The sequence below is a fragment of the Diachasmimorpha longicaudata genome, chromosome 16, assembly GCF_034640455.1.
Source record: "Diachasmimorpha longicaudata isolate KC_UGA_2023 chromosome 16, iyDiaLong2, whole genome shotgun sequence".
Classification (NCBI taxonomy): Eukaryota; Metazoa; Arthropoda; class Insecta; order Hymenoptera; family Braconidae; genus Diachasmimorpha; species Diachasmimorpha longicaudata.
The window spans coordinates 3880573-3906966 of NC_087240.1; the positions used below are offsets into that span (position 1 = coordinate 3880573).

The 26394-nt window shown below is 39.9% G+C and overlaps 5 protein-coding genes across 11 annotated transcripts in view; 4 read left to right on the top strand and 1 right to left on the bottom strand.

The window, feature by feature from the left end:
• Positions 1 to 101: 101 nt before the first annotated feature.
• LOC135170093 (peroxynitrite isomerase THAP4-like) lies at positions 102 to 1395 on the top strand. The gene is made up of 2 exons (XM_064135612.1): positions 102 to 883; positions 1084 to 1395. Exons 1-2 carry the CDS (start codon positions 503 to 505, stop codon positions 1201 to 1203), a joined length of 501 nt encoding a protein of 166 aa, XP_063991682.1. The 5' UTR covers positions 102 to 502; the 3' UTR covers positions 1204 to 1395.
• Positions 1287 to 26054, bottom strand: LOC135170061 (alpha-glucosidase-like). 3 transcript variants are annotated; one of them, XM_064135571.1, is made up of 16 exons: positions 25901 to 26054; positions 23980 to 24265; positions 23277 to 23456; positions 22614 to 22906; positions 22018 to 22416; positions 21538 to 21935; positions 21058 to 21293; positions 20872 to 20997; positions 15328 to 20646; positions 12461 to 12556; positions 11311 to 11481; positions 11000 to 11234; positions 9422 to 9534; positions 8746 to 8929; positions 5929 to 8053; positions 1287 to 1935 (listed from the first exon to the last, which is right to left on the bottom strand). In XM_064135571.1, exons 2-9 carry the CDS (start codon positions 24140 to 24142, stop codon positions 20303 to 20305), a joined length of 2139 nt encoding a protein of 712 aa, XP_063991641.1. In that variant the 5' UTR covers positions 24143 to 24265; positions 25901 to 26054; the 3' UTR covers positions 1287 to 1935; positions 5929 to 8053; positions 8746 to 8929; positions 9422 to 9534; positions 11000 to 11234; positions 11311 to 11481; positions 12461 to 12556; positions 15328 to 20302. The 3 variants fall into 3 exon arrangements, with proteins under 3 accessions (XP_063991641.1, XP_063991642.1, XP_063991640.1); XM_064135572.1 differs by lacking the exon at positions 5929 to 8053 and having other exon boundaries at positions 20872 to 20994; XM_064135570.1 differs by lacking the exon at positions 5929 to 8053.
• LOC135170062 (uncharacterized) lies at positions 1929 to 6321 on the top strand. The gene is made up of 4 exons (XM_064135573.1): positions 1929 to 2176; positions 2254 to 2316; positions 2951 to 3113; positions 3434 to 6321. Exons 1-4 carry the CDS (start codon positions 2106 to 2108, stop codon positions 5237 to 5239), a joined length of 2103 nt encoding a protein of 700 aa, XP_063991643.1. The 5' UTR covers positions 1929 to 2105; the 3' UTR covers positions 5240 to 6321.
• Positions 6956 to 20258, top strand: LOC135170058 (AMP deaminase 2). Of its 5 annotated transcripts, none has more exons than XM_064135563.1 (10): positions 6956 to 7079; positions 11048 to 11213; positions 13550 to 13694; positions 15372 to 15558; positions 16204 to 16550; positions 16807 to 17004; positions 17181 to 17516; positions 17645 to 18190; positions 18404 to 18514; positions 18691 to 20258. In XM_064135563.1, exons 1-10 carry the CDS (start codon positions 6956 to 6958, stop codon positions 18865 to 18867), a joined length of 2337 nt encoding a protein of 778 aa, XP_063991633.1. In that variant the 3' UTR covers positions 18868 to 20258. The 5 variants fall into 5 exon arrangements, with proteins under 5 accessions (XP_063991633.1, XP_063991635.1, XP_063991636.1 ...); XM_064135565.1 differs by lacking the exon at positions 6956 to 7079 and adding an exon at positions 8047 to 8299; XM_064135566.1 differs by lacking the exon at positions 6956 to 7079 and adding an exon at positions 8376 to 8573.
• The window catches only part of LOC135170077 (reticulocalbin-2), a 97867-nt gene continuing 95672 nt past the window's right edge, over positions 24200 to 26394 (top strand). Inside the window, exon 1 of the mRNA XM_064135593.1 lies at positions 24200 to 24559. The gene's annotated coding sequence lies outside the window, so the exon portion shown is untranslated. The remainder of the gene's footprint in view (positions 24560 to 26394) is intronic.

Sequence of the window (26394 nt, forward strand, 5' to 3'; positions counted from 1 at the left end):
GCGAATATTCGATTCGATATTCGCAAAAGGATCGATCTTCTGACCTGATTCGAGTCGTTACGTGGGGATTCGATTGATCATCTCGATATATCGCGAGGATATTTATCTCTGTTCAACAAAAAATAGCGATTTTTATCTATAAAAAATGGAGAAAAATGAAGAAAACTCATTAATAACATGATATTTGATTAAGTATCGACAGTGGAGGGGGGACCCCTGATTCCTGCAATGTGTTCACTCAAAGAATAATCGATATAAATTGATTATCGTACCGCGAAGTATCGACATTGACAATAATGGAGGCTGTACCGACATGACTGACATTCCAATCATTTTTGTGCCGGTAGTTCCATTGTTTTGGTTCTAAAAATATACTTATGTTGTTTAAAGTCTGGTGTTAACCCCCCAAAACGACTTCCTGGGGCTGTTCGACATATAACTGACTCTTGAGTCCTCGAATCGATCGTCCAAGGGGTTTTCAGAGGCTCTATTTTCATCAGATATGAATCGTTTACCCATGCACAATGCCCTGAAACACCTGGGGTGGCTCGAGGGTACGTGGAGAACGGAATTTCCTGGGGAGGGAAAATACCCAACGATGAATGGGTTCAGGTACGAGGAGGAGATAAAGTTCGTTTCCATTGGACAGCCCATGTTCAATTATGAAAGTCAGACATGGCATCCGGAGAAGAAGAACCCCATGCACAGGGAGGTGGGCTTTCTCAGGGTCATCCCCGACAGCAACAGAATTAAATTGATACTGGCTCATAATTTTGGGGTGACGAGCATTGAGGAGGGGGAGGTCGATGGGAAGAAGGTGGTTCTTGAGAGCACTGGGCTGCAGAGGATGTCTGAGGGGACTAAAGATCCTGCTATTGTCAAGGTACTTCTTGATCACATCAGACTTTATTCTCGATTTGTTTAGCTCGAAGGTAATTTAATAAAATTGAGGAGAGGTCAAGGAACTCTTCGCAGAACAAAATTTTAATGCAATAACAACTGATTTGACTGATGGAATTAATAAATTCTTTATTTACTCTGTAATTATGACGTGAATTGACATTGAACGTAATTTTTTGGCAGTTGAGGAGGGAATGGAGTGTTGAGGGAGATACTCTGGAGCAAACCGTCTACATGTCCACAACAACAACTCCAGATTTGACTGAACATCTTCGAGCTAAATACGTGAGAGTGAATCCTTAAGTTTCCTGAGCAAACTGTGATTACGTAAAATATTATTACTTTGCTGCTTTATATTTTCATATTAAATAGTTGGCTAAACGATATACAATGAAATAAAGATGAACTATAATTATAGTAAGTACAAATAAATAATTAATCAATATACAATTAATTAATCATTAACGTAATAAACCACTATTGAAGAACTTTTAAGGGCGATTTTTTTCTAAATTTGACTACAACTCCCATAATAATAATAATCGTTATCGTCGTGATGCACTCCAACTTGACCACTTAATTAATAATTCCTCGAATGCCAGATCAATTTTTGTCCCGACACGCGATCCTCCCACGGCCCCTCAAATCACGACGAGCAGTTTATTTTGATATTCCCCATCAATTCAACAGAAAAAAAAAATTGCAAACTTTTGAGATGGCGTGGGCCTCGAAGGGCTTTTGAGTCTCATAATTTCTTGGCTGGTTAATCACCCAACTTTACACTCGTAAAAAAGCCATGAGCCGGGGGGTGGGTGCATGCAGTGTGTGGGAGCATAGTTGGGGTTTCAGGCGAAGGGGAATTGGTAAACACCTGTATTTAGTCCAACCCCCTGGCTGCCATACTCCGGTTCCCCAGTGCGACAGTTGCTCACTGCCGAGTGAGGCGAAGGGGTCGGTCGTGGTAGCGACATCCTGTCGATTTCTATTTTCTCCATTCTGTATCCCTCAATAAATCGTTCAATTCTCGAGACTTTCCTGTGCAAAACGTAGAGAATAGATCGATAACTCTATTTTATTATTGAGATTATAGAAAAAAAATCAAAAGTTTAGATAAATGAAATGTGTGAAAAAATCGAATTCAATTAAAAAGAGGAAGATCCCGGAATTATCGAGGGAAAAAATCTGAAGATTAACAAAATGCCAGGATGACACCCCTATTCGATAGTCAAGGATACTACAAGAAGATGCTGGAGCTCCAGGAGAAGCTGCGGAAGAGGTAAATAAATATCTCCAGTCCTCCGCGCTGAAGTAGAGTAATTTAATTTGATGCATTTCTTTTCTCGATTTTCTCAGTGAGGAAGACAGGATTCGACTGGAGGAGCGTTTCAACCTCCTGGAGCAAGAGTCTCGAATCAGGTGAGAAGAATTTTCACGAGAATATTTTACCTTCAATTGATGAATTTATTTTCTCAACCGACACGCGTACTAATTAGGTTATTCCGCAGTCATTTATTTTTGGTTAATTGCGGAAAACTCCAGTGGAATTTGATTGCAACGCTATTGTTGAAAGTTGAAAATAAAAAATAAAACGAAATCTTAATTTTCTCTCACGTTCTCACATTAAAACAACTAGTAAACTCATCAGCACGATAGATAAACCCTCGTTGATTTCGAAATATCATTGGGGTCCCCCCCTGGAGTCACGCACTCCCCCGGTAAAATTCCCCAGCTATCCTCGACCCGGTTCCCCAGGTATGTCATCGAATCGATACGTCCTTTCCCCTCTGCCAAAATCATATTTCAAATCTCAGTGATATATCATCCCCGAGAATTGAGAAATCGATGGAGACGACAAGTACCGACCGCCTGGTACCGTTGTATCTATCTCAGAAACATTCAATGTCACGAGTAGCGTGTCTGGAAGAGTTTAGTCGATTAAACTTGCCCCGGGGGAAGTTTGTCCCGAAAATTCATCTACAACAGCTACCACCGACATTCGATTCTCGACACACACTGGAGCGTCATTGGATTCTTGGTTTATTGTTTGTAGGCACGAGGCCTGCATAAATAAATTGAGAATGAGGTACATCGAATTTTTGGAGGAGCAGAGGATCAGGGATGAGAGGAACCGAAAATTACTGGGGGCACTGGACAAGGTTGACTCGAGTCTCGCTGTCATGACTGCTAAGACGGATAGACTTTATTCTCTGAGGGTACTTTCATTTTTTAAACTTCTTGATCTGTTAGTTTTATTTAAAAAATAATTAATTCAGTTGCTCATTGCATTTGTTATCGTTCAATTACTTTTTGTCCAGCATTGGAAGTCACAGTGTACAAGGAAAGGAATATTTGGCTTAAGGTCCTGTTCCTGTCATGACTAGTTACAATTAAATCATAATTTATATACTAAATAATTTTTTAATGTTTTATGTCAGAAGGTGACTAGATTGCTCGATAATGTTCCCTGCTTTTGCAGGATTTTACAATCGCGTTTTGCAATTAAAAAATTATCCATTACCACCTCCCGTTCCAGAAGGAGTACGAGGCGTCGATTCTCCGAGCGCACACCAGTCGCCGTCCGACGCCGAGCGTAGCCGGTGACTCAGGCATCCTGAGCCAACTCGACGACCGGAGGCTCCACAAATACCCCTCGCCAGGCTTCCCCTCAGCCTCCGCGTCCCTCTCAACTCTCCTCCACCCCCGAAGGGTCTGTTCTCCACCCGCTCCTTCACCTCCTCTGCCCAGGCCCCTGTCCTACCCACCACGTCCGATCCTTAACTTCCACGATCGTCCCACCTGGGCACTCCCGAGCCTCAGCCTCCCTCACCAAGACCTCGACTCCCTCAGAACGCCTCGATACCCGAAGGAGTCCCCCTTCTTTTACCCCGAAAGCATCAACCCCCTCAAACCTTCGCGACTCATTTCAACTCCCCTCCTGTCAACCCCTGACTACGAAGAAGAAAAAACTGGAAATGCAGTTGAAAACGAACTGGAGAGGTACATCAGCAAGATAAAAAGCCTCCACGGAGACGTGGAGCACAGTCAGGAGGATCACGAGCAGAATACCAGTGGGGATTTGCTGAATGTGACCCTCTCTGATGATGGCTTTGATCATCTTCCTCCTGAGGGCAAGACAAAAGGACTTCCCAACGAGGTTGAAAAGGTTCTGGCCCTCGCCGACGACCTGGCAGCTCGAACGGTGGAACCTCCGGAGGAGCCTGGAATGGATCCACCAGGGGACGACGTCAATTCGTCAGAGGGGAGCCAGCTTCAACACCCAGATGGAGCTAAATCAGTTGCTAACGATTCGGCAATAAAAGTGTCTCAGAGTGTGGATCTACCGGAGCAGAGGGGCGACTCTCCGATGACCGTTGGACCCCCGGAAGCGTCAGCACAAAATATTGCGGAGGAAGTTGTTAATAATGATGGTGACGTTGAGGAGGTGGAGCCCTGGAGTCCGGAGACTGTCCAAGCACAGGTGGAGGCGGTATTAATAAACCAGGAAGGACTGGAAAACGAAGAGGCTAAAAGTGCCTCTGACAGTGGTGATAAAAATAAACCAGATGATTTTGGGAATCAGGATGATTCGCTGATGAGAGCCGGTGGAGATGATGTGAAAGGAGACGTTAATTTGACGAGTGATGGAGAGGGTGACGCTGTGGTGGAGGCAGATGGAGGGCAGGGGGTTGAAGGGTACAAGGAGGGAAGTTATGGTGACAGTGCTGGGTATGATTATGGAAACCAGGGAGAGGGTTATCAGTATCCTGAGGGGTATCAGTATAATTATGGTGAGGGTGGTGAGGTCATTGATGGAGGGTATCCCGGAGCTGGTGAGCAGTACCAGGGGGAGAATTATGGAACGAATGGGGAGTATCAGCAGGAGAATTACCAGGAGGGATCGAATGTGGAGTATCCAGAGGGGAACTATGGAGATGGGGGAGGCGGACAGTACCAGGAGGGGAGTTATCCGGCTGGGGAGGGAAATGAACAGTATCAGGATGGGAATTACCCTCAGGAGGGGAGTTATCCTCAGTATGAGGAGTCGAGTCAGCAGTACCAGGGGGAGTACCCAGCAGAGGGTAATCAGGTGTACGATGCCAGTAATTATGGATATTCTTATGGTCAGGAGGGGTATCAGGAGTATCAGGAGGCCCCTGGACATAATGGAGAAAGTGCTGAACCGGTCCAGCAGGTGGAGGGATCCAGTGCGAAGGAGCAAGGAGTCGAGGAGGAGAGCAAGACCAAAAAGGATGTGATTAAATCGATATTAGAGTCGGAGACTGAGAGCAGTATTGAGAAGAATACTGAGAATACTGAGAGTGATTTTGATTTTAATTAGAAAACGAATATCTACGGTAATTACTAAGGAGTTGATGAGGAAACCCGAGGTGCCAGGAAACGCCAGGGAGAACGGTTATTTAGCCTAATTCAGGGAACTTTTTCAAGGGCTTTAATTGAGGGTCAAATGATAATCAGAGAGCTTCTAGACCCTTTGACCCTCGACTTCAGACGTCCCTAATGGACGTGGAAATTATTCAATTTTAGTCCCTTCGTGTTTTAAGATCCAATTAAGGGTCAATTGAGCCATTTTTTATGGCGAAGTTAAGTCTTATCTAAGAAAAACAGTTTCTCAAATCCTTCCAGTCATTTCGCTTTAAAGAAAATTGTTAATAAATTCCAAAATCAATTAAATTAATTTAATGAATTCATGTAATTAAGGGAATGCAATAAATTAAGCATTAGTTAAAAATAAATAAAAAATCCAGTTATTTCTGCGAATTCTCAGCGAAAATACAAACTAGGGGTCGAGGGGCGTCGGTCAGTTTCCCCAGGGGTCGATTCGATTGTATGGATTTTCACCAGCTACTCGAGCCTGCGCCAATCGTGCGTTACCACCAGTTCGAGAAAACATTTTTCCGATCCACTTGCCAAATATTTTGTGCACCTATTACCGGAAAATTAAGTGGCGTCTGATCCTCCAACTCATTTTCCACTGATTCATTACTTTAAAACGTAAACTCAACTCACTCGACGGCTGACTCATATGGTACCTCCAGTCGAGTTTGCGCGTGTTCAGTATCTTCTGTCAGACTGGGCAATACGGATGCTCTGGAGACGCTCCTCCGATCATTCTCGCTGATCTGTCATCTGAACTCGGCTATTATCGTTAGCAATTGATTAATCGAGAAGACCTTTCGCGGAATTTCGGACACTCGATTTATTTCGAATTTTTTTTCCGGTGGTTTCGATTCTTTTTCGTGAACTGGTGGGGAACACGCGGGGAGGAACGGGGAAAGCTACAACGTAGGCAGACTAGTCAACACGTTGGTTGTGCGTGTATTGTCCAGTGGTTCTCAAGTGGTGATTAACGACCAGGGGCTCTCACAACAGTCTGCAGAATCAGCTGTTCCTGGCATTGAGGTAGGCCCTGATTTTTGAGGGTTTCAGGGAGAGGACTCTTCCCTTCACATTTTTGAACAAATTTTTTGACCGAAGTTTTTTTTAATTTTCCCATTTTTAATGACATTCTTAAGCAGAAAATTTATTTAAAAAATTGGAGCAAGTGGTTGCCTCCTCTCACCTCTGGAGAATGTGCAAATATTTTATTAAAAACAAAATTAACGATAAATAATTTCATTGAACTTTAGAATCAATTTTGTTGTTATCGTAAAAATAAAAATTCTAAAAATGGAATTTTTTCTTTGTGTACTCGATGACTCAATTCGTGTTCCTACTCTCTCATAGATAATATCTCTATCTCCTCGTGGAGAATAATTTAGTTTTTCAGGGCGAGGGCTTTTAAATGCTGAAGCGGAAGCTTTTATTCAAGGCTGACGCACGACGTGGATATTTTCGGAATGTGAATCATTATAAATGTTTTGCTCACTCACGTTAATTGACAATTTTCACATTTCGGGGAGTTTCATGTACTTGCAGTTGAGATTTTATCGAATTTTCAAAAAAATTCACTCAACTTATGATTCAAATCACCTGAAATTATCATAACATTTTGTTCAACACATGAATGAATTGAATATTTATTTATAGAATAAAAATGGACGATCCAGTGGTGAACGGAAGCCAAAAGCCGAACGGAACTCAACTGTTTTACGAACTGGAGCATGAAAATGACGGCGACAGCTCGAATAACCCTGGACATACAACCGATCAACGTGACCGTAAGTTTAAAAAAATTCACTCCACGTTTCAACCTCGTCTCCCTCATTGTTGTTTCCTCGGCGAGGAGGGCGACGAGGTGCCTGACCTTTTCCACCGATACCGAAAATAATATTCCATCATCAACGACTGCAGAAACAACAGTCTGTCGTTCTTCCATTCGCATCGATGTCCTGACATCTTCCTGATACCCAATTCTACCTCTCCAGACCGTGAAACGTGACGCACAATGAGTTTATAAATAAACACCTTTCACAGAATGAATAAATAATTCTGAATTGAAGTCTTAAAACCTGGAAGGTAGCTCTCGAACCCTGAGATTGTCCCTTCGCACCGACATATCCCTTCGAAAGTGCGAATCAGGAACCAAAATTGGGGGGATTCACACGATTTATCAAAGACAATTTCGCTATGGACTGGAAGAAGAGGACTCTGACTTCACAAGTTTCAATTCCAGCTACGGAAGTTCCGGTAACTAGCCCTCCAATAAATCCACAAATCAACAATAAACAAAATTTTTAATGGAACGAATATCAGTAAACAATATGGATGTTAATGAACCGCCGCTGCGCATAAAAAAAAATCACTTTCCGCGTCAGAACGTTCCTAATAATTGAGTAGTCAAACCCCCTGCCAAGCAGCCCAAGTAGAAAATTCCTCCGCGTTACACGAATAGAACTGAAAGGGACTTCTCCGGAGAAGTTAAACTCCTCTGCGTTGTTGAATCGATAAATTATTACGATTCTCCGGTACTATTTTATATTCCCGTGTAAGTTATTTCGTTGCAGTTGGATGATCAGTCCCAGGGCTATGTTACGAGCTGTGACGAAATTCAGCAATTTTAGCACCGGTACACTAAACAATTACTTGTAGACCGTTGCGAGCCACTCGAGATTATTCTCTCGTTGGGTTTGCTTCGACAAAGTGCCCTCCGCTGTCGAAAATAATTTCTCTAGTTCGAAAAATCGAGGAAAACCTGTGACAGTTCGTGAAGTGATTGACGTTTTTTCCAGTAATTCGTGGATTAATTGATTAATTAATTAACCGGAAAATCGTGGAGACGTGGAACTGGGGAAAGAATTGATGAAAGTGATTAATTGAGTGGTGATTGATTGAATTGGGATTGATCGAGTGAAAATGTCGAGCAGAGGAATGATCGGCAACGATGCCTTCCTCGGAATGCATCATCAGACGCATTTTTTGGTGTCGGACTATGACGAAGGTAGGACTAGTTGGATTTAGTTATTTTGGGAGCTCTGGGGTAATTGGGGGAGATAACAGATGTTATCAGGGCTTAAATATCGTGACTGGTGTGACGCTTGTTATCTCAGCGAGTCGAAATCGCGTGAATTCAGGAAGGTGAAGTACATTCTAACGAGTGGTGTCGTGATTGTGGGAGTTATCGTCATGCAATCGTGAAGTGCAAAATCGGAGACTCGATCACCGCTTTTTGGTCGGGGAATTATCAAAAATGGAACCGCAATCGAAACGATGTGGTAATAAATCTCAACAGAGATTAAATTTCAGTGAAATTATTCCTCGAAAATCCCCAGAAATCGTAAAAGTTGTTGGAAAATTCCCCTGAATTAATTAACTAGGGAAATGGATAATTTTGTATGAAACGTTAATTTCGTAATTGAGTAGTCAATTAAATTGGTAAATTCTCACGTCTCAGCCGCTCAAAAATTGTTAATCTCCTCGAACTTCTCCCAGAGCTGCAGTTTCCATTTCCTTTACCCGGAAAATTATCGCCGAACTCCCGGCGTTGAGGTATTGATCGTCTCCGAGTAGTCCAACTTTTGCGTAAAACTTCTTGGTCCTTTGCCAAAGACAATTGTGTAGCCTACGTCACCTAGAAAATCAAAAAGTGAAGATAACAGAGTTTAATACGGCTCTTCTCAGAGGCATCTATTGCAACCTCTTTGTCAGGTCTATTCTTAGAAAGTCCGGACAACAGCGAGAGTCGCTGATAAGGATATCTCACCATCGCCGACACGTGACTCAAACATGTGCTCTATCCCTTGTTTACCGCGGCGAAGGAGGGAATTATGAATAATGAATTGTTACGACTGTCTTTGTGCATTGTTTTGTCCCGGTGGATATTATTGTCGATGGCGAAAGTCTGGGTTGAACAATCCCATTAGTTTTTTTGTTCCTCTCGGGTTCAAATTATCATTCGATTATTGAGATATTGAGTTCAGAACACTCGACAGAGTTCAGAATAACCAGTTCCGCAGTAGATTCAGACGTTCGGAACAGACATTTGTCGAAGGGAAATTATTTCATTATTCTTTAAGTATTTTTTTTATTCGTGAAACTTCTTAGATAAAAATTAATAAATTACCAACGATCGACGTTTCATCGATGAAACCCGCGGCATTTTCCAGTGGATAAACAGTGGGACGAACCGGTTCTGCAGTAGATTCAGACGTTCCGGACAGACATTCTTCTGGTGAACTGAGGAAAATATACAGAATATTTTTATTGAATGAAGATAACATTCTATTTTTACTCCTATTTGTGCACAATTCAAATGTAAACTATTCTACCAACAATTTCCTGCCCCACCTCCGTTCATATTCAGCGTTTTATCACAAGGAAAAACAAACTATCTCATTAAACTTGTGTATCCTGAACTATACACACAAAACTTTCAGTTGTAACGCGATATCGGATGGTCGATTACAAAAACAGAAAATCTTTTCACCGGAGAAACAAAAACTCGAGTACTTTTATATTCGTATCATCGTCATTATTCTAATTAATTATGGTATCGACTTCGTCTGTTTGACTTTAAAAATAAAAATAAAATACGGGGGAATGAAATAAATCAATAAGTCAACTGCCACCGAGGGAGAAAGTCTTTTCAGTCGTTTCATTACACGTTATACAGAGAAATTAATTTTCCGCATGGAGGGGAGAGTTATGTTCATGTGTGGGCATGGGGGTCACCAGTTTGGTGCCTCCACCAGGCGCCTCAGTCTGTGCGTCACTTTCTTTGCGCTGGGAACGTCAAACGTCATTTGTTCGTTAGTAAAAAAGTTCCCAGGAAGTGAAAAAAAAATTCTTCCAATAAAAAACGAATTAAAGACAAAAAATTTTAATAAAAAAATGAAAATAAAAGTTTAAAGCGTAAAATCATTTTTATTGAATTGTTTATTAATCATTAACTCGCTTAGTTTGAGGAAGTCGAGGTACTCGAAGTCAAACGATCGATTAGTCCGGTGACAATCCACCTTAGGTCAACATTAACCCACGCTGTTCGATGAAAGTCAGTGGCAAACACATTAAATAATAATTTTCGTATGATTACTAACCGCGCGTGTATTGACCGACTTCCGCAAATTTTCCACAACGCAATCGAGTATTTCTTCGGACGTGGTGATAAGAGGAAATTCTAGTGTCAGAAGTGACTGAACCCTCAACCGGAAAAACCATTTCAGTGGTTAAAGGGTATTTTCGCGGGAATTATGGATATGGATTTTGTTCTGAGAAATGAGAAGGATCTTCTGAATGATTTACCGCGGGAATGTTTGAAGAGGGTGAAGAAGAATGGAGATGCAAGGGCAGCAAAGGGTAACTAAAGCAAATGAACAACAATTTTTTTGGAAATTAAGCTGAAGTTCCATTGTTTTAGGTGCCAGGGTAGTTATATCCCCTGATTCCCGAGGGATTATCTCGGTAATGAGAGGGTTTACGGAAATATGTTGTAAAATATTTTTTGTGGAAAATTTCCTCAGTTACAAAAGAGTTCTCTTGACTTTTTTCTCTAAATTGACTCTTTTCTGAGATAATGAGAGAATTAGTGAAATGATTTAGTGGATTTCAAGGAGGCTTTTTAAATTTTCAGTGGAGGGTCCAATAACCCTTAAGGGTTACTAGATTTTTTAAGACACGAGGGTCAAATAATCAGCTGACTCACCACCATAAAATTAAATCCATAGAAATGAGACTGATCTGTCAATTTCAGGAAGTGAAAGCCCAGTGTTCGACGGAGCAAATGGAGCAGCCGGCAACTCCATGCGGATGGCACCCTCCGAGCTTCCGAATGAGATATCAGCCCCCTACGAGGTCCCTCAGTTTCCCATAGAACAAATCGAGAAGAAGCTCCTCATTCAGCGTCAACTCACCGTAAAGTAATTATGACTGTCCTCATTCTTTAATTAAAGAGGAAAAATGCAATTCGTAGGCAAGAAATGTTCAATCATGTTGGAGGCACATTTGCATACTCACTGCATACGTCGCACCACTGGTGTGTCCACACTTTTCAGTTTTTTTTTTTGCTTCTCACCCTGCAGTGAACACTGTACGCAGTCCACTGACGATCAATAAGTTACCACGAACTCAACCCACGCCTCTGGCTTTATTTCGTTTCTTATCCCTGACACCTCGGGTCACTCTAATCTGAAAAATTCAGGGTAATTCAATAATGACAATTGGGATTTCAGACTGGAAAATAATAGAGCATTGTCCGATTTTATTTGGTAGCTTCATTGGTATCTGGGCTGGGTAATTAATGAAGTTATTAATTTCCGCTCGCTCTGAGAAATTCAGGGAGGAAAACTAGGAAAACAAGTTTGTTATCTCATGAATATATTTTTTCTTTGAAAGTTTATTCATGTTAATTCGATGCTATTTCAGTAATTGTGAGGCTTCAATTCCCTTAATTGATGATAATTGGTGATTGATAGAATATTTATGCTCTTATCTGGTTAGGATTGAATTTTCATGTCCCTCAGATGTGGAAATTCTTTTCTCAGTTTCAACTTTTGTCAATGAGAACTATTAATCCCAGATCAGAGGTGGGAATCATTGTCTTTCATTGCTGAACCATTTGATAAACCCTGGAATTTCATTCCTTAAAAAAGTTTGGTCTCAGTGCAGTTAATATTTTCACTTACCCCTGCGCCCTCGTAATTTCATTATCACGAGGTGCACATGTCCCCTGCACGCGCATGGAATCTCCTGTGGCAGGAGCCAGCGCAATGGGGAGGGGATGGCAACCGGTGGGTGATATTCAGTATTTCGTGGACTATTGGACGAGCAGGACGCATTCGTCTGTTCAATAATTTTTTTTGGCGAAAAAAAACAAAAAAAATGATAGAAAGTTCCCTAAGTTTCCTGACCATTTAATAATCAATTTTCATGTGAGATTAATCAACTGTCTGCATTAAGTTTTCGGAAATGTAGTCGTCAAGTGTGAAGTTTAATATCCGACAGCTAAACTCGTTTGATTTATTTTTTATTTTGTTCAGACGTGAGGAGCTGAGTGATTTTTTTATTGCAGTGAAGGAAATAAAAATGTTCGCCTGTGCTATTGATTCCAAGCGCTGGCTGCGGGATAATACGCTCTTAGTAAAGTAAATACTCAAGATGAACTCACTATTTCTGATCCTCTGTTCTTCATTTCATCCAGTCCAGTCTTTATTGTTATCTATGAACCTTCTCCAGCGAATTTTAAATACCAACAGCAGTTGCCCTGAAATTTAATGAATAGAATTTTTTGTTTATATTCCCATTACTGTTTTGTACTTGTTTTTCATTATGGAAATAATTCCGGAAGTCATATTTCATTATCATTAATTAAATTTTCTCCATACAAGACTTCGCTGAACTTTCTAACGACTTAATTATAAATTTCCAATTGACATATACCAGTTGTCTACTGACAATTGTCTGAAATATAGTATCCCATCAATAAATTGTATATCCGATCTTTCAAATGGTTCGATTTATTTTTTATTTGTTCAGTCGCGAGGATTCCGATGATTTTTTTATTGTAGCGGAAGAAACAAAGTTCGAGTTTGGATTATTCGAACTGGTTCGATTCGCCGTTTGCGAGATAATACACGATTAGGAAAGTAAATAGTCAAGATAAACTAAAATATTGATTTCATGAATTTTGGCCCATAAATTTGTAAAAGGAATTTTACTGAAAAATTCTTTTTTTACTGAATCACTATTTTATGCTGCCATTAACTCCTTAAGCTTGTCAACAATTAACTAATTAATTGTCAGTTCAAATAAACCAATCGTCTGAAATACAGACTAACAATTTTAATATCCATTTCTCAATGTTCTTGCTTCATTTTTTATTTATTTAGTGGTGAACATTTCAATATTTTTTTTACCGCAGGCGAAATAAAAATATTCCGTGTATGCATTCGAAATCCTAGCTTCGTGATACTCTCAGTAAAGTAAATAGTCCAGATAAACTCAACGTATCCAATTCCCCGATCTTCTCCATTTCATCTCTCTATTAATGTCTCTGAACTTTCTCCAGTAAACTTTAAGTCTGAAACCCCTATCAGAACTTTAATCGCCGTCTGCATTTGTACCGTAGCTGCGTATCTCTTTATATTATTCATAACATTTACAGAAGGAGAGAAAAACACGTAGACACAACACAGAGAAGGTGGACTGTTTTTTCAGGTGTCGGGGCTGTTTAATAATTTATCTCTGTTTATTTCAGAGCTGCAAAAGATCTCGAGGAACGTAGGAGTCATTATGAACCATCAATCGGTCCAGATGAGATAGAACATCCCTTTAATCTCGAGGAGAGTGATTTTGTCCCACATTTCCAGAGGGTTTCAATATCGGGGGAGGACACGTCAGGGGTAAATATCCCTAGGGTGTTATTAATTACTTAGCATCGTTAAGGAGGAATTTTTTGTTTCTGATTCAACAACTTCAAGGGTTAAATAATCGTCAGGGTCTGTTAAGTCATTATCTGCTCTCCGAGTATTTTTTTCTAAACTGCTGACGAAGTTATCTTTACGTGCGAGGGAATCAAATTTCACTTAATCATTCGTCGCAACAACACCAATTTTTATTTTACCCTGAGATTCGCCTGGATAACTGGTAGGACGATCTATATATTTTTTTTTCTCGTCCCTGAGAATATCTTAAAATCCGATTTCCGCTGTCGACTGCTGAGGGAGGCCGCAGCAATGCAGTTTTACGTAGAGAATACAACCCCCTTGTAGACCCTACGTCATCATTTTGAACGCGAGCTCTATATGTAACCCGACTTGCGCAACAACAAAAAATAAATTCGATAATTTTGTACTGGGAATTGATGAATAACTTCTCTCTCAGGGGCTATTATTCGTGATTTCCCGCTGTGGTAGATGAATATCGAGTTCATTCGGGATTCAATCGAATCGACGCGTCTCTCGAAACATCGCGTCCAGTTTATTTATTTTATTTTTTGTGGAATCACTTAAAAAGTACGGTTTCCCCTGAGAATAAAAAAAATAACAAAATTTTTTAATAAAGCAGTTGTGGGAGGGATAATTGGGTCAGATGACCTAGTGGGCCAAATGCTTCCAGGTCAGATAGTCCTAAGGGTTAAGCAAGTCTTGAGAATCTTCAGGTTTCAGTCAAAAGACCCTGAACTGTTTGAATTTGAAGATCAAATGATGTTAAGGGTTTCATCGAGTCTTGAGACGTCCTCAAGAGAAATTAAAGGTCAGACAGTTTTGAGGGCCACATAATTCTCATGGACATTTGAAACTTGTCCAGGATAAGTTTTCTGACTCACTCTGAGCACGAGTTCTCTCCAGGATTTTATTGCGCTCCGTCTGCCCTGGAGAAATGATAGTTAATCGGGTGATTATTGAAATACCAATGGAAGAGTTATTCAATATCGTCTACAAGGAACATATCGATTAGAGATAACCTTGGCTGGGTCACTGTAGCGTCAAACTGGACGTGTCTCAGTTTATCGAGTCAGTGGGGTAATTCATATCCGTTAAAGGGGATAGCCTTGTTTTTTAGGCTTCTTAGAGTATTGACTGATAATTTTGAGACCGTTTGCGTTGGGAAATTGATGGGATGTTCAGAAATAATTGGAGGGATAATTGCTAAAGTCAACTCTTCTTCGATTATTTCGCTGGAGTTAATGAGGGGAAGTCCACACGTGTGATCTAATTTCATAGAGAAGGCCAGTGGACTTCTTATGTCTTAGGCAACTCTCTGATTGTCGATGTTCCAGAAATGTTCCACTAAATAAATATATCGGATCGTTTCAGAGCTTGGAAAGGTTCTATAGAAGATTTTCCACAGAAAATATTTGAATAAACAAAATAGAAATAAAATTCAGGTGATTACTTTCGAGGAATAATTACCTCGAGGGTCTGCCATGAATTTTTCAACTAGAATCAGTTGAAAATCACTAAGGACTTTCCCCAAAAGTTCAATAAAAATTCTATAGATTTTTTAATTAAATAAACGTTTTGACCAAATTACCTTGAAGTTTGGTTACACCTGTTTTTCTTGTTTTTGATGGACAGGTCCCTTTGGAGGATCTCCAGCGGGCCTCGCAGATGCTCGTCCAGGCTCTGGGCATTCGTGAACAGTACATGAACAATTCTAGACAAACTTTTCCATCGATAGCTGCCAGATTCTTGAGAAGTGTCGACAAACGTCCAATGAATATCGAAGACGAAGTGCAGCACGACGATCGTATGGCAATTGCAGGTTTGCTAAATGATTACATCATCATTCTGTTTTTGTCACTCATTGCCCCCTCATAATCCTTATTAATTCGTAATCTCCAGAGGGTAAATCCGATAAACTTCCCACGGACAGTGAATTAGAGATCTTCGACACAAGGTCAGACGCTGACATCGATGCCTTGATAAGATTTATCGACTGTACAGGTTCCCCTCCCTTTCTTTCTAAAAATCCTGAAATAATTTAATACCTCGGGGGGTGGGAGAAATGGGTCAAGAACGAGTTGTTGGATCATTGCGTTAGGATTGAGGGGTTTTAGAGGGTTATGCAAAATATTTTTTGTCAAGAAAAAAATTCGGTGGATTACACAGCGAATACTCTGCTAACTAGTGGTTTTAACAGAAAATGTCGCTCAATATCTTCTGTAGAGAATTTCACTAGCTATAAAAAAGTTTTTATGACATTTTTCGATAAATTCATCGGTTCCAAAGATATCCACAGAATATTCAAGAACAAACATTTCTACAGTTAATTTCCTTGCAATAATTTTCTCGTCTAAATCCCCTAGGTCTGTCGCATGACAAGATGAAATAGAAAGTTCACATTTTCCCTCGTAGATCTCATGAATAATCTCTCACCTTTGATGACTGAATAATTTATGCATTACAGATCATCCAGTGCATGCACCAGCATCGAGAGACCCTTGGGCCTCTGAAATTCCCCCAGCCAAGAATTACAAAATAGCACCGGTTAATGGTGTATTCAATCTGTTTGCCTCTGAGGAGGACTACCAGAATGGCAAAGCCATGCCATATGCATACCCTGACCTTGCGACCTTCGTCAGAGACATGAATCTCCTTTGTTCCATGATAGCTGATGGTCCTCTCAAGTCTTTTTGCTACAGGCGATTGAGTTACCTGTCATCCAAGTTTCAATTGCACGTGTTGTTGAATGAACTGAGGGAGCTCGCTAGTCAGAAAGCAGTGCCACACAGGGACTTCTACAATATCAGAAAGGTCTGTGTCCACCTCCAGACAACATTTGTGTCAGGAAACTGGAATTACCGTGATAATTTCAGAAAATTGACGACTTTTGAGCACCATTTTTTGCATAGAAAATATCACAGGATCATTTCACTAGTCCTTGAAGTTCTCTACAAATAATGTCTTGGGATATTTTCGTATAGAAAATTTTTTGTCCAAATTAACTTAAGATATTAGGTTGAGGCTTATCTTCGGCTAATGAATCTCAATAACCCATCTTCACTCTTAGGTCGACACTCACATTCACGCAGCCTCTTGTATGAATCAAAAACATCTTCTGAGATTCATAAAGAAGACCCTGAAGAACCACGCAGATGAAGTGGTTACTTGCTCCAAGAGTGGAGAAATGATGACCCTCAGACAAGTGTTCCAGTCCATGAATCTGACTACTTACGACCTCAGTGTCGACATGCTCGACGTTCATGCAGTGAGTACTTTAATGAGTACCTTCTCATTATCCTTTTTCAGTTTTTCATTAAAAAACATTTCAGTCTCGTCATTTATCGATCCATCACCAAAAATAAATCGTTAGATCTTTTAAAAAAATATATTTGTGAATGAAAATCCATGAATTCACTAATTAAATTAATTAACACTCCCCAGGACAGGAATACCTTCCACAGATTCGACAAGTTCAACGCTAAATACAATCCCATTGGCGAATCCCGTCTTCGCGAGGTCTTTTTGAAGACCGACAATTACTTGGAGGGAAAGTACTTCGCCAGGATAATAAACGAAGTGTCCTCAGATCTTGAGGAGTCCAAGTATCAGAACGCAGAGTTGCGACTATCAATCTATGGAAAGAGTGCAGATGAGTGGGACAAACTGGCGCGTTGGGCAATAAATGGAAACGTCTACTCGGACAACGTCCGCTGGTTGATCCAGATTCCTCGTCTTTATGACATTTTCAAGCTCAATAAACTGATGACTAATTTCCAGGTAAGTAACTACTGAATAAAATTGGCTGGTCACCGCTTGTTGGGCTCATTTGAGGGTCTCAAACCACATTAAACCCTCAACCAAAAAAAAAAATCTTCTGCTCATTAATTTTTCCTTCCTCCCTCCAGGAAATTATCAACAACATCTTCCTTCCCCTCTTCGAGGTAACGAACGATCCCACCTCTCACCCAGAACTCCACAAGTTCCTCCCGTACGTCATAGGCTTCGATTCGGTGGATGACGAGAGCAAACCGGAGAACCCCCTCTTCGACAAGGACGTGGCAGCCCCTCAGGACTGGAATGACGTGGAGAACCCACCCTACGGCTACTACCAGTACTACACCTACGCCAACATGACCGTTTTGAATCACTTCAGGGCTGAACAGGGTCTCAACACGTTTGTCCTGCGACCCCATTGTGGCGAAGCTGGACCCATTCAGCATTTGGTCTGCGGCTTCATGATGGCTGAGAATATCTCTCATGGGCTTTTACTGAGGAAAGTTCCTGTGCTTCAGTATCTCTATTACCTGGCGCAAATTGGAATTGCTATGTCACCTCTCAGCAACAACTCCTTGTTCCTTAATTATCATAGGAACCCTCTGCCCGAGTATCTGGCCAGGGGACTCTGCATCAGCCTTTCTACCGATGATCCTTTGCAGTTTCACTTTACTAAGGTATGGAGATGGTCTTGGGAAACTGTACAGTCAAGTGGGGAAACGGGGGAGTTATTTTAAATCTTGGTTTCTTGTGGGTATCGAAAAGCTTGAGGGAAATGGCGGAATTTTTCTTATAAGAAAAGAAACAGAAACACAAAAAATTAATGAATGCATGATTTTGGTGATTCTTTCGACATTAAAAAAGTAACTGGAATTTTTTTGGGGGGATAGGAACCTTTGATGGAGGAGTACAGCATCGCTGCACAGGTGTGGAAGTTGAGCTCATGTGATATGTGCGAGTTGGCGAGGAACTCTGTTCTGATGAGTGGGTTCCCTCATAAGGTATTATTGCCATCAGTATTGGATTAATTGTGACTGAAAGTAAAATTAATTTGTTTCGTATGGCATCGATTAAAAAAAAAATCAGGGGATGCATTTCGTGGAGAAATTTGTCCTTTCCTGGTCCATTTATTTAATTTCCTTTCTAAAGTCGATTTTTTCATGTGAAATTATTCTAGAGCAAGCAGTACTGGTTAGGCCCTAACTACACAAAGGAGGGAGTAGCAGGCAACGACATCACCCGAACAAATGTCCCCGACATTCGCGTGTCCTATCGGTACGAGACCCTCCTAGACGAGCTCTCTAACATCTTCAAAGTTGTCGAGAAACCAGAAATGTACACGAATAGTGCATAAAACATTTTTTACACCCTCCCAAGTCCTCGCGAATTTTCTCTCATTTTTTAATTGAAGAAAAAACAACTTTGGAAACTTTATACTCAAGAACTTTGCAACAACAACGAAGGAAACAGTGCTTGTTAGCGAGTTTTAATACTTGTTTATCTGTTGGTAATTATAAAGAGCTTCTCCAACTAAATTTTCCATTCAGTAATGGGGGAAGAGCTTCTGACTTTCTCGTGAATTCAGAAATTAAATCTGTGAGTCTTGAATCGTGTCCCTTGTACTATAGAAAATTTTGTATATAAATTTTGCTGGCTATTAGGCAGCTCCTTGTTCAGTTCTCTCCTTCGGTGCCAGATTTAACCTCTACCGTAATTATTTTTTATTATATTTTTGTATGTTTATACTGCGAGTTGAGTTTAAAAGTCGTGTGAAATGTTCCCTTTTTGAATCTCGATTATTTTGAGATGATTTTTCCAGATTTAAGTTAGGCAATTACTAATCAAGGGGAATTGGTGAGTGCATTTCGGATTTTATGTGAAAACTTATAAAAAAAATCTATGTAGATGATTTCAATCTAATTTCACTCAATTGTGATTTTCAAACTTCCAAAAAAAGAAATAGAGATTAAGAACCCCATTTTGTTTCATTTGTGTACATATTACGTACGTGTGGACCAAAATTAGAGTTACACCATTGCAAATCACATCCTGAGAATGCAAACAAAATTTATTACCTCCAAAACCTCTTGTTAATCATTGAAAAAAAATAATTCTTAAAAAATCTTAAAAATACAGATAAATGCATAGAATTCCCCTTTGACAAAATCAACAGGCCATTGACTTCAGCTGTCCACTTGCAATACAAAACTAATTTTTATTGAAATGGGAAATGTGGAGGTAATAATCAAGATTTTTTTTTTCAATTTCATGATCTATTTTGTTAAACTGCTGATGTCAATTAGCTGTCATTAATGTAGATTATTATGTTCTATGTCTGTTGATAATCATGTGATGGAGTCGTACATTTAAGGATGATTAAAATAATTCTATCTTTCCTTACCCTGCCCGCGGATGCATCAGCAATTAGCAGGTGTTACATTGGGCTAATTAAATGGGGTGAAATTCTGCACTTCTTTTAATTACGTAATTATCTCCGGGACGAGTAATTCCAGAAAAAAACGTGACTAACATTTTTTCGTATGAATCTCTCCATTCCCAGGGTAATTACAAAATCCTAAATAATGTAAAATAGCCTTGTTCAATAAATAAATTCCCAAATCAACGAATAAATCCTTTCCCAAACAAATGTGATTTTTTTCATTGAAATTAATATAGAAATTAACGTCAGAAACCGTTAACAAAGGAAATGTATTTATTGTATAAACTATATTCTAGCAAGAAAAATATGTACTCCATTTATTTGAATATACCTCCAATTAATACCCCTTCTATAGATAATTAAGAACGAGAGTGATAGTGGTGACGAGCCCCAGCACCAATGTGACAATTTTATTTCTGCATGCAGAAGAATTTTCGTCATTTCCATTATTCCTTGGGGCTTGCGTCGTTGATGGTTGTACTTCCTTGGGTGTATGATCGACGGTTTCTGACGTCGTCGTCAGCTTTGTTTCACCATCTTCGAAATTATTGACGGTAACCGAAGTTTCGTCTATTTTTAGTTGGATATTATCAGTTGCAATTTCATCGGTCACGTCTCTCTCACCCGAACCCTGTGATTCTTCCTTAGGTTCAAGCTTCAAGTCGTTGGGGTTCTCTTCATGATCCGGAGAGACTATTTGGAGGACAGGGAATTTTTTTTTTACTATTCTGTGTGAAATAATTTCATAAAATGAAGGGCAAATAAGGAAAATGCAGAATGGAGCCTATAATTTCCTTAACTTCGGGGGTGACGGTCTGATGAAGGTCTTGAAGGTGACAATTTTACAAATCCACAATTTATAGAAGTCAGACTTGGATATTCCATGATTTTATTGAAAAAATTATTGGAAGAACTCACCAGGCACCTTAACAGAAGGTTCCTTGCCATTTTCATGATCGTCAGAATCCTTCAGGACGTTTGAAGTGGAAGACTTTATTTCATTCTCAGGGCGTATCGTTGAGTCTTTGCCCATTTCTTTAGCTGCTTGAAACAAAACGATTATCGATTAACAAATGGCAGAAATTTCAGCACATTTTTACCTACTGTTTTCATCAATAGGACATCTTAATGGGTCTTGAGCGGTTGTCAGAACCATCAGTGCATCGGGAACCAGCTTTACTCTATCCGCAGGGATTAACGAGTTCCCTATAGCGCTGTCAAACAACTGGTCAACGATCAAGTGCTCTGGGAAGTCTGGGTATATCGAGGAAATATCTGCTGTTTCGCTTTCAGAAGCTGTGTTGATGAGAATTATGTAGGTCGGGTGTCCTTCTAACGATCTGGAACGAGAATACATAATTGATGGTGATAATCTCACGGTACTATGAGGGGATGACGGATGTGGAAGTCTAACCAAATTTAATTTCTTCATAATTCCGAAAATATTTATTTATTTATTTAAATAAAGAATATTAATATTTATCCTTGAATATTTCCTCCATTTATTTCTAGACATAAATATTTTTTCTATCACTCATTAACACATTAAAATGTTATTTTTCTTGAAATCTAACAACGAAATACCTTTTAAGCACCAGGATTTTATCATCATTGAGTGTATCGATCTGCCAATCACCATCTCGAAAGACCGGAATTTTTTTTAAGCTCACAAGACTCTTGTACACGTTGAGAGTGCTTTTAGGATCGTCAAGCTGTGTCTCAACGTTCTGGTAATCGTAATTATCATTCACAGGTACGTAAGTGGTGGAATTGGTGGAGAAACCAGCGGAAGTGGTCTTACTCCACTGCATCGGAGTCCTTCTGAGGTTGTCTGAAGACGGAGCTTTTGAGTCTATCATTCCTATTTCGTCACCGAACAACATGCAGGCTTGACCTGGCAGGAGCATTGAGAGAGCCAAGTATCCTGGGAGTTTTTTCTGGCCTACTAGGTTGGCTATCCGACGATATTTCTCTGCTGATAGCTGAAGGGAATTCCATTTTTGCGAATTATTTGATGCATGATGATGTAAAATTTGTTATTAACGAAAGTAAAAGAGTTTTTACCACCCAATTAGTCGTCCAATTAACCGGCAACTTTTTTAGCCACCCCTCGACGATGGCCTTGATGCCAGCGGCATTACCGGCTTCCTCGACATCGTCGAATAACCGGAAATTCAGAGGAATGGTTCCGAGTAATTCCGCACCATCATTCTTTGATATTACGTTTTTGTCTAAATCCCAGGCCTCGGCCATCACCAACTTGCTGGTTGAATTGTTCACATCGGCCCAAATGTTCGTGTAGTCTAGTATCTGATACAGCAAGATTGACGTTTCCACGAAATGAAATCCGCTTTCCAGTGCACCTGACGGGCTCTCCTTCAGGACAAGATCTTCGAAAAGGTAGGGCACGTCGGAGATGAAGAAACCGTCGACACCATGCACCAGCCAGAAATCTATGATATTCTAGGGAAATTGAAAGCAAAATCGAATGTTTTGAACTCGCGAAATTGTTTGAATGATGGATTATGTATTTTTGAAAATTGGAACTGTCGACTACCTATAGACCCTTTGACCCTCATCCCTGAGTCATTGAGGGACTATTGATCCGCGATTAAATAGTAAAAAATTCTTGAATTAATTAATTCCTGTCTAATGATTACCAAAATCTCCGTGACAACTTTGGCGTTCCTCAGATTGAGATCCGGTTGTGACGGGAGGTACTGGTGGTAGTACCACTCGCCACGAATCTCATTCCAAGTCCAAGCAGATCCCTTCTTGCCTCCCACAAAATTCCGCCAGTCATTCGGGGGTTGTCTTGTCCCATTAGCATCCACTCTGCCAGCTGCCCACACGTAGTAATCCGTGTATGGAGGGATCGAGTGAATAGATGCGTTAAACCAACTGTGTTCGTTACTCGAGTGATTCGGCACTATGTCCAGAATGACTTTTAACCCTGTTGTATCAAGTCGATGAAGAGATTAATATCCTAATGACGGGAAAGTTTGGGAAATCAAGTGATTGGGGCGCAGTAAAAGTGACGGTGAATCACTCGGAATTTCGAGGGATAAAGACATTTTAATGAGGCTTTATTACTATTTTAAGTTAGAACCGGGTCATTGGTATTTCTTGGTAATTGAGAGAGATTGATTTATTTTTGGAGATGAAGTAGAGCTTTTAGAAGCGATGACACATCAATGAATTTGTTAACGACTAATGAAGGAAATTCTTTAAGAAACATGCAGCTTCATTTTTTGAAAATCCTTTTGGCTCGCGAAAGAGGTCTTCGAAAAGCATATGTAATCGTCAGAACAGTAGAACTTTACCTCGTTGATGGGCCTCCTCTACAAGAACATGGAAATCCTCCATGTCACCGAATAGGGGGTTGATGTCCCTGTAATTGGAAACGTCGAAACCATCGGCTATCATCGGTGAAGGATAAATTGGGTTCAGACAGATTGTTCCAACCCCCAGGTCGTGCAGATAGTCGAGTCTCTGAATGATACCTTCACAAGGGAGAACAAGAGAATTAAATAAATGGAAATACGAAGGGAAACATCGGTTCTCGGTTCGAATTTTTTGGTTTAGAATTTTCTCCCTATGAATTTTTAATTTTTTGACTTATATTAATTTAGAATTGATTTTTCCACAAATAAAAATGAAGAGCCTCCAATTGGCTCTCTCCCATGTCGTCCCTTGTCTTATGGGTTCACATTACCCTGGTCATTTGAGTGGATGTCTTTCCACAAATGGGGCATGCGAAAAAAATTAATTTTCAAATTATGAGGTTTTCCCGCGACCGTGATTTTTTCACAATTTAATTTTTCGCGAATACCTCTGGATCTGAGCTCGATGTGGAATTAATGATCACAATGTTTTTTGTAGCACGAATTAAGCGATAAAAAAATTGTTATGACAAAGAAAATGCCATCTGCCCCGGATGTTGAAATATTCCGCCAAAACCAGTTCACAATAAAAATCAAATCTCGTAATTTATTCACTTTGTTGCTAAATTAATTGATTAATTACCTTTTAAATCTCCTTTGCCATCTCCGTCGCTGTCCTGGAACGCCAGGGGGGCTATCTGATATATCAGGGAGTTTCGCCACCACTCAACAACAGCCCCAGTCCCACATCCGGTCTCTGCGAGAAAGAAGGCCAACAACAGCAGTCTCAGTTCCGCCGAAGCCATCTTCGACTCCTTCGTTACTGAGGTGCAAGCGTTCTGAGCACAGCTCTCCGGTTTTTATAGATTTTATCAGGTTTTCCGTAGTTTAATTCCTCTTAATTAGTATCTACACGAGTTTTTATCGACCTTTGAATAATAATTCAGTGGGTGTTTATCGATTTGTACACAATAGCTTCAGTTTTCGGTGTAAACAGGGGTGACGCGGTGGGGGGCTTGTGGCGTTCCTTTGTTCGTGGGTCGTTGGTGTCGATGTTTGAGTTGTGATTTTAGTATTTATGGAGATATTAAAGTGACAAAATACTCAGTGAGTGCATTGGTGGGGAAGTGAGTGTGCCAAGTGGAAGGGATTCATTGGAAGTTTGTGGACTTGTGACAGACTTCCCACCGGTGACCGGCAACTCCTCTGCGAAGTCAGCACCGGTGAGTCTCAACAGTTGGTTAATACTCTGGTAGGGGAGTTAGAGGTTTCGAGGTTATTAATTAGGCCGATTTAGATTTTCGAGGAGAATGATTTGATTGAGTTCAGGATTTTTGGGGTTTAACCTCGAAAATGAGAGATCACGAGGTCAGGGGTTTGGGGGGGAATTTTAGCGAAACAGGAGAATTGGAAGAAAATCGTCTGCGAGATTTTTGTAGACCGTAAAATGCTACAGAAAAATATTGATGGAGAGCTTCTGTGGGAGCTGTTGATGGTCAGATAAACCGATAGTTCTGAAGGACAAACGGGGCAACGAATGTTGACGTTTGCTGTCTGCTAGTCGGTTCAGCTGGGATCGTATTAATTGATTCATTCTGAGGGGAATTAAATTATGTTGTGTAGCTACTTACATTCACGTTGATTGACGAGAAAGAATTTAAAAAATATTTTATGGCTATTTTTTAATTGAATTCGCGATTATGGGGCTTTACATGATAAAACTGGAGATTGAAAATGATAGAATTGGAGGAAATTGTAGTGTAAGGAGGAAGAGTAGGGGAAAATATCATATAGGATTTTTGTAGGATATGAAATTTTCCATAAAAAATAGTTTATGGAGATTTTTGATGGGGCTTAATTTTAGTGAGATAAATCAATAGTTCTAAGGGACAAATGTATGCAATAAATGTTACTGTCTTTGAAAGTGGTCAAGGTAAGTGCTAACAAGTATTTACTATTCTGGAAGGGGAAGCATAATACTGAGATCAACTAATAGGTTGATTAAAATCATAACTAGGCTAATTCGACTTGTGGTTTTGATGTGGAGAATTCATTCGATTTTGTCATTAAAAAATTATTACCCTACAAAGTGATTATCTGACCTCGATTGATGGACGTGAACTAATCTAATGAAGGTCATAAATACAGAAAAATCTCTGAAGTCATGAGACAAACATCAATTCAGATGAATAGATAATTTCAACAATTACCTTCAGCAAGTAATAATGATTCTAACGAAGAATTTTTAAAAAGTAAAATTTGATAATTGAAAAATTACTAAGGCAGTACTGCTGATGCCTGTGACAGTCAATAATTCAGTAATAAATTCCTCTTTTTCTCCAAAAAAATATTTCTATCAAAAAAAAAATTAAATCTCGTTGAATTTAATTTAATCAACACTTCCATCAAGTCGAGTGTTACATAGGCTGCGTCAGCTTCACCTGACAACTCCCCCAGCCTCTTCTCTTCAAAAATATTCCCAAAATAACGCGAAATTCTCCCATTAATTTCTCACAGTCACTTTGCCGTCGTCACTGAACCACTAAAAAATGTCGAATAATTACCTGACACAGAGTGAACGAACACTCGGTGTTGTCAAAAGACGTTTCGAAGTACAACTGAAATAAAATAATAACGCTGGAGCAAGAGCGCAATCGTTGCCTTAGTCAGGTTGAAAAATTCCAAAAACAATAAATATCACTCGAAAATGATTATAAATTGACCTGAGAGTCACGTAAAAAATTCACGATTGTATGGGACATGTTCAATCGCCACTCGAATGAATAATAAACGTGTCTGGTGTTGTCGTACGTGTGTGATAGGAGAATAATTTATCCATAATCGATGCATGTCCAGTGAAACACTGGACCGTGAGCACCAGCCTTTATCAAAATTCTTTATTTACCCGTCTGGTTTTGAAGTGTGACAGTGCATTTGTTATTGAGGGCCGGAGGAAGGGGGTTACTTTTGATGAATTATGTAGAAAAAATGACAATAGGTTTTTTTTTTCCTCCAAAAAGGCAAATTTTTTAGAGAAAAAATTCCCCTTCTTTTTATA

What these genes read in the sequence shown, in the direction of transcription:
- LOC135170058 (XM_064135563.1), top strand. Translation starts at nt 6,956, where the DNA reads ATGGACGATCCAGTGGTGAACGGAAGCCAAAAGCCGAACGGAACTCAA. An exon ending in TACAACCGATCAACGTGACC is followed by an intron (nt 7,080 to 11,047) that starts GTAAGTTTAAAA and finishes TGTCAATTTCAG; the next exon opens with GAAGTGAAAGCCCAGTGTTC. An exon ending in TGAGTGGGTTCCCTCATAAG is followed by an intron (nt 18,515 to 18,690) that starts GTATTATTGCCA and finishes AAATTATTCTAG; the next exon opens with AGCAAGCAGTACTGGTTAGG.
- LOC135170062 (XM_064135573.1), top strand. Translation starts at nt 2,106, where the DNA reads ATGACACCCCTATTCGATAGTCAAGGATACTACAAGAAGATGCTGGAG. An exon ending in GAGCAAGAGTCTCGAATCAG is followed by an intron (nt 2,317 to 2,950) that starts GTGAGAAGAATT and finishes TATTGTTTGTAG; the next exon opens with GCACGAGGCCTGCATAAATA. An exon ending in ATAGACTTTATTCTCTGAGG is followed by an intron (nt 3,114 to 3,433) that starts GTACTTTCATTT and finishes CTCCCGTTCCAG; the next exon opens with AAGGAGTACGAGGCGTCGAT.
- LOC135170093 (XM_064135612.1), top strand. Translation starts at nt 503, where the DNA reads ATGAATCGTTTACCCATGCACAATGCCCTGAAACACCTGGGGTGGCTC. An exon ending in AAGATCCTGCTATTGTCAAG is followed by an intron (nt 884 to 1,083) that starts GTACTTCTTGAT and finishes ATTTTTTGGCAG; the next exon opens with TTGAGGAGGGAATGGAGTGT.
- LOC135170061 (XM_064135570.1), bottom strand. Translation starts at nt 24,142, where the DNA reads ATGGCTTCGGCGGAACTGAGACTGCTGTTGTTGGCCTTCTTTCTCGCA. An exon ending in TGGCAAAGGAGATTTAAAAG is followed by an intron (nt 23,457 to 23,979) that starts GTAATTAATCAA and finishes TCCCTTGTGAAG; the next exon opens with GTATCATTCAGAGACTCGAC. An exon ending in AAGTTGTCACGGAGATTTTG is followed by an intron (nt 22,417 to 22,613) that starts GTAATCATTAGA and finishes CAATTTCCCTAG; the next exon opens with AATATCATAGATTTCTGGCT.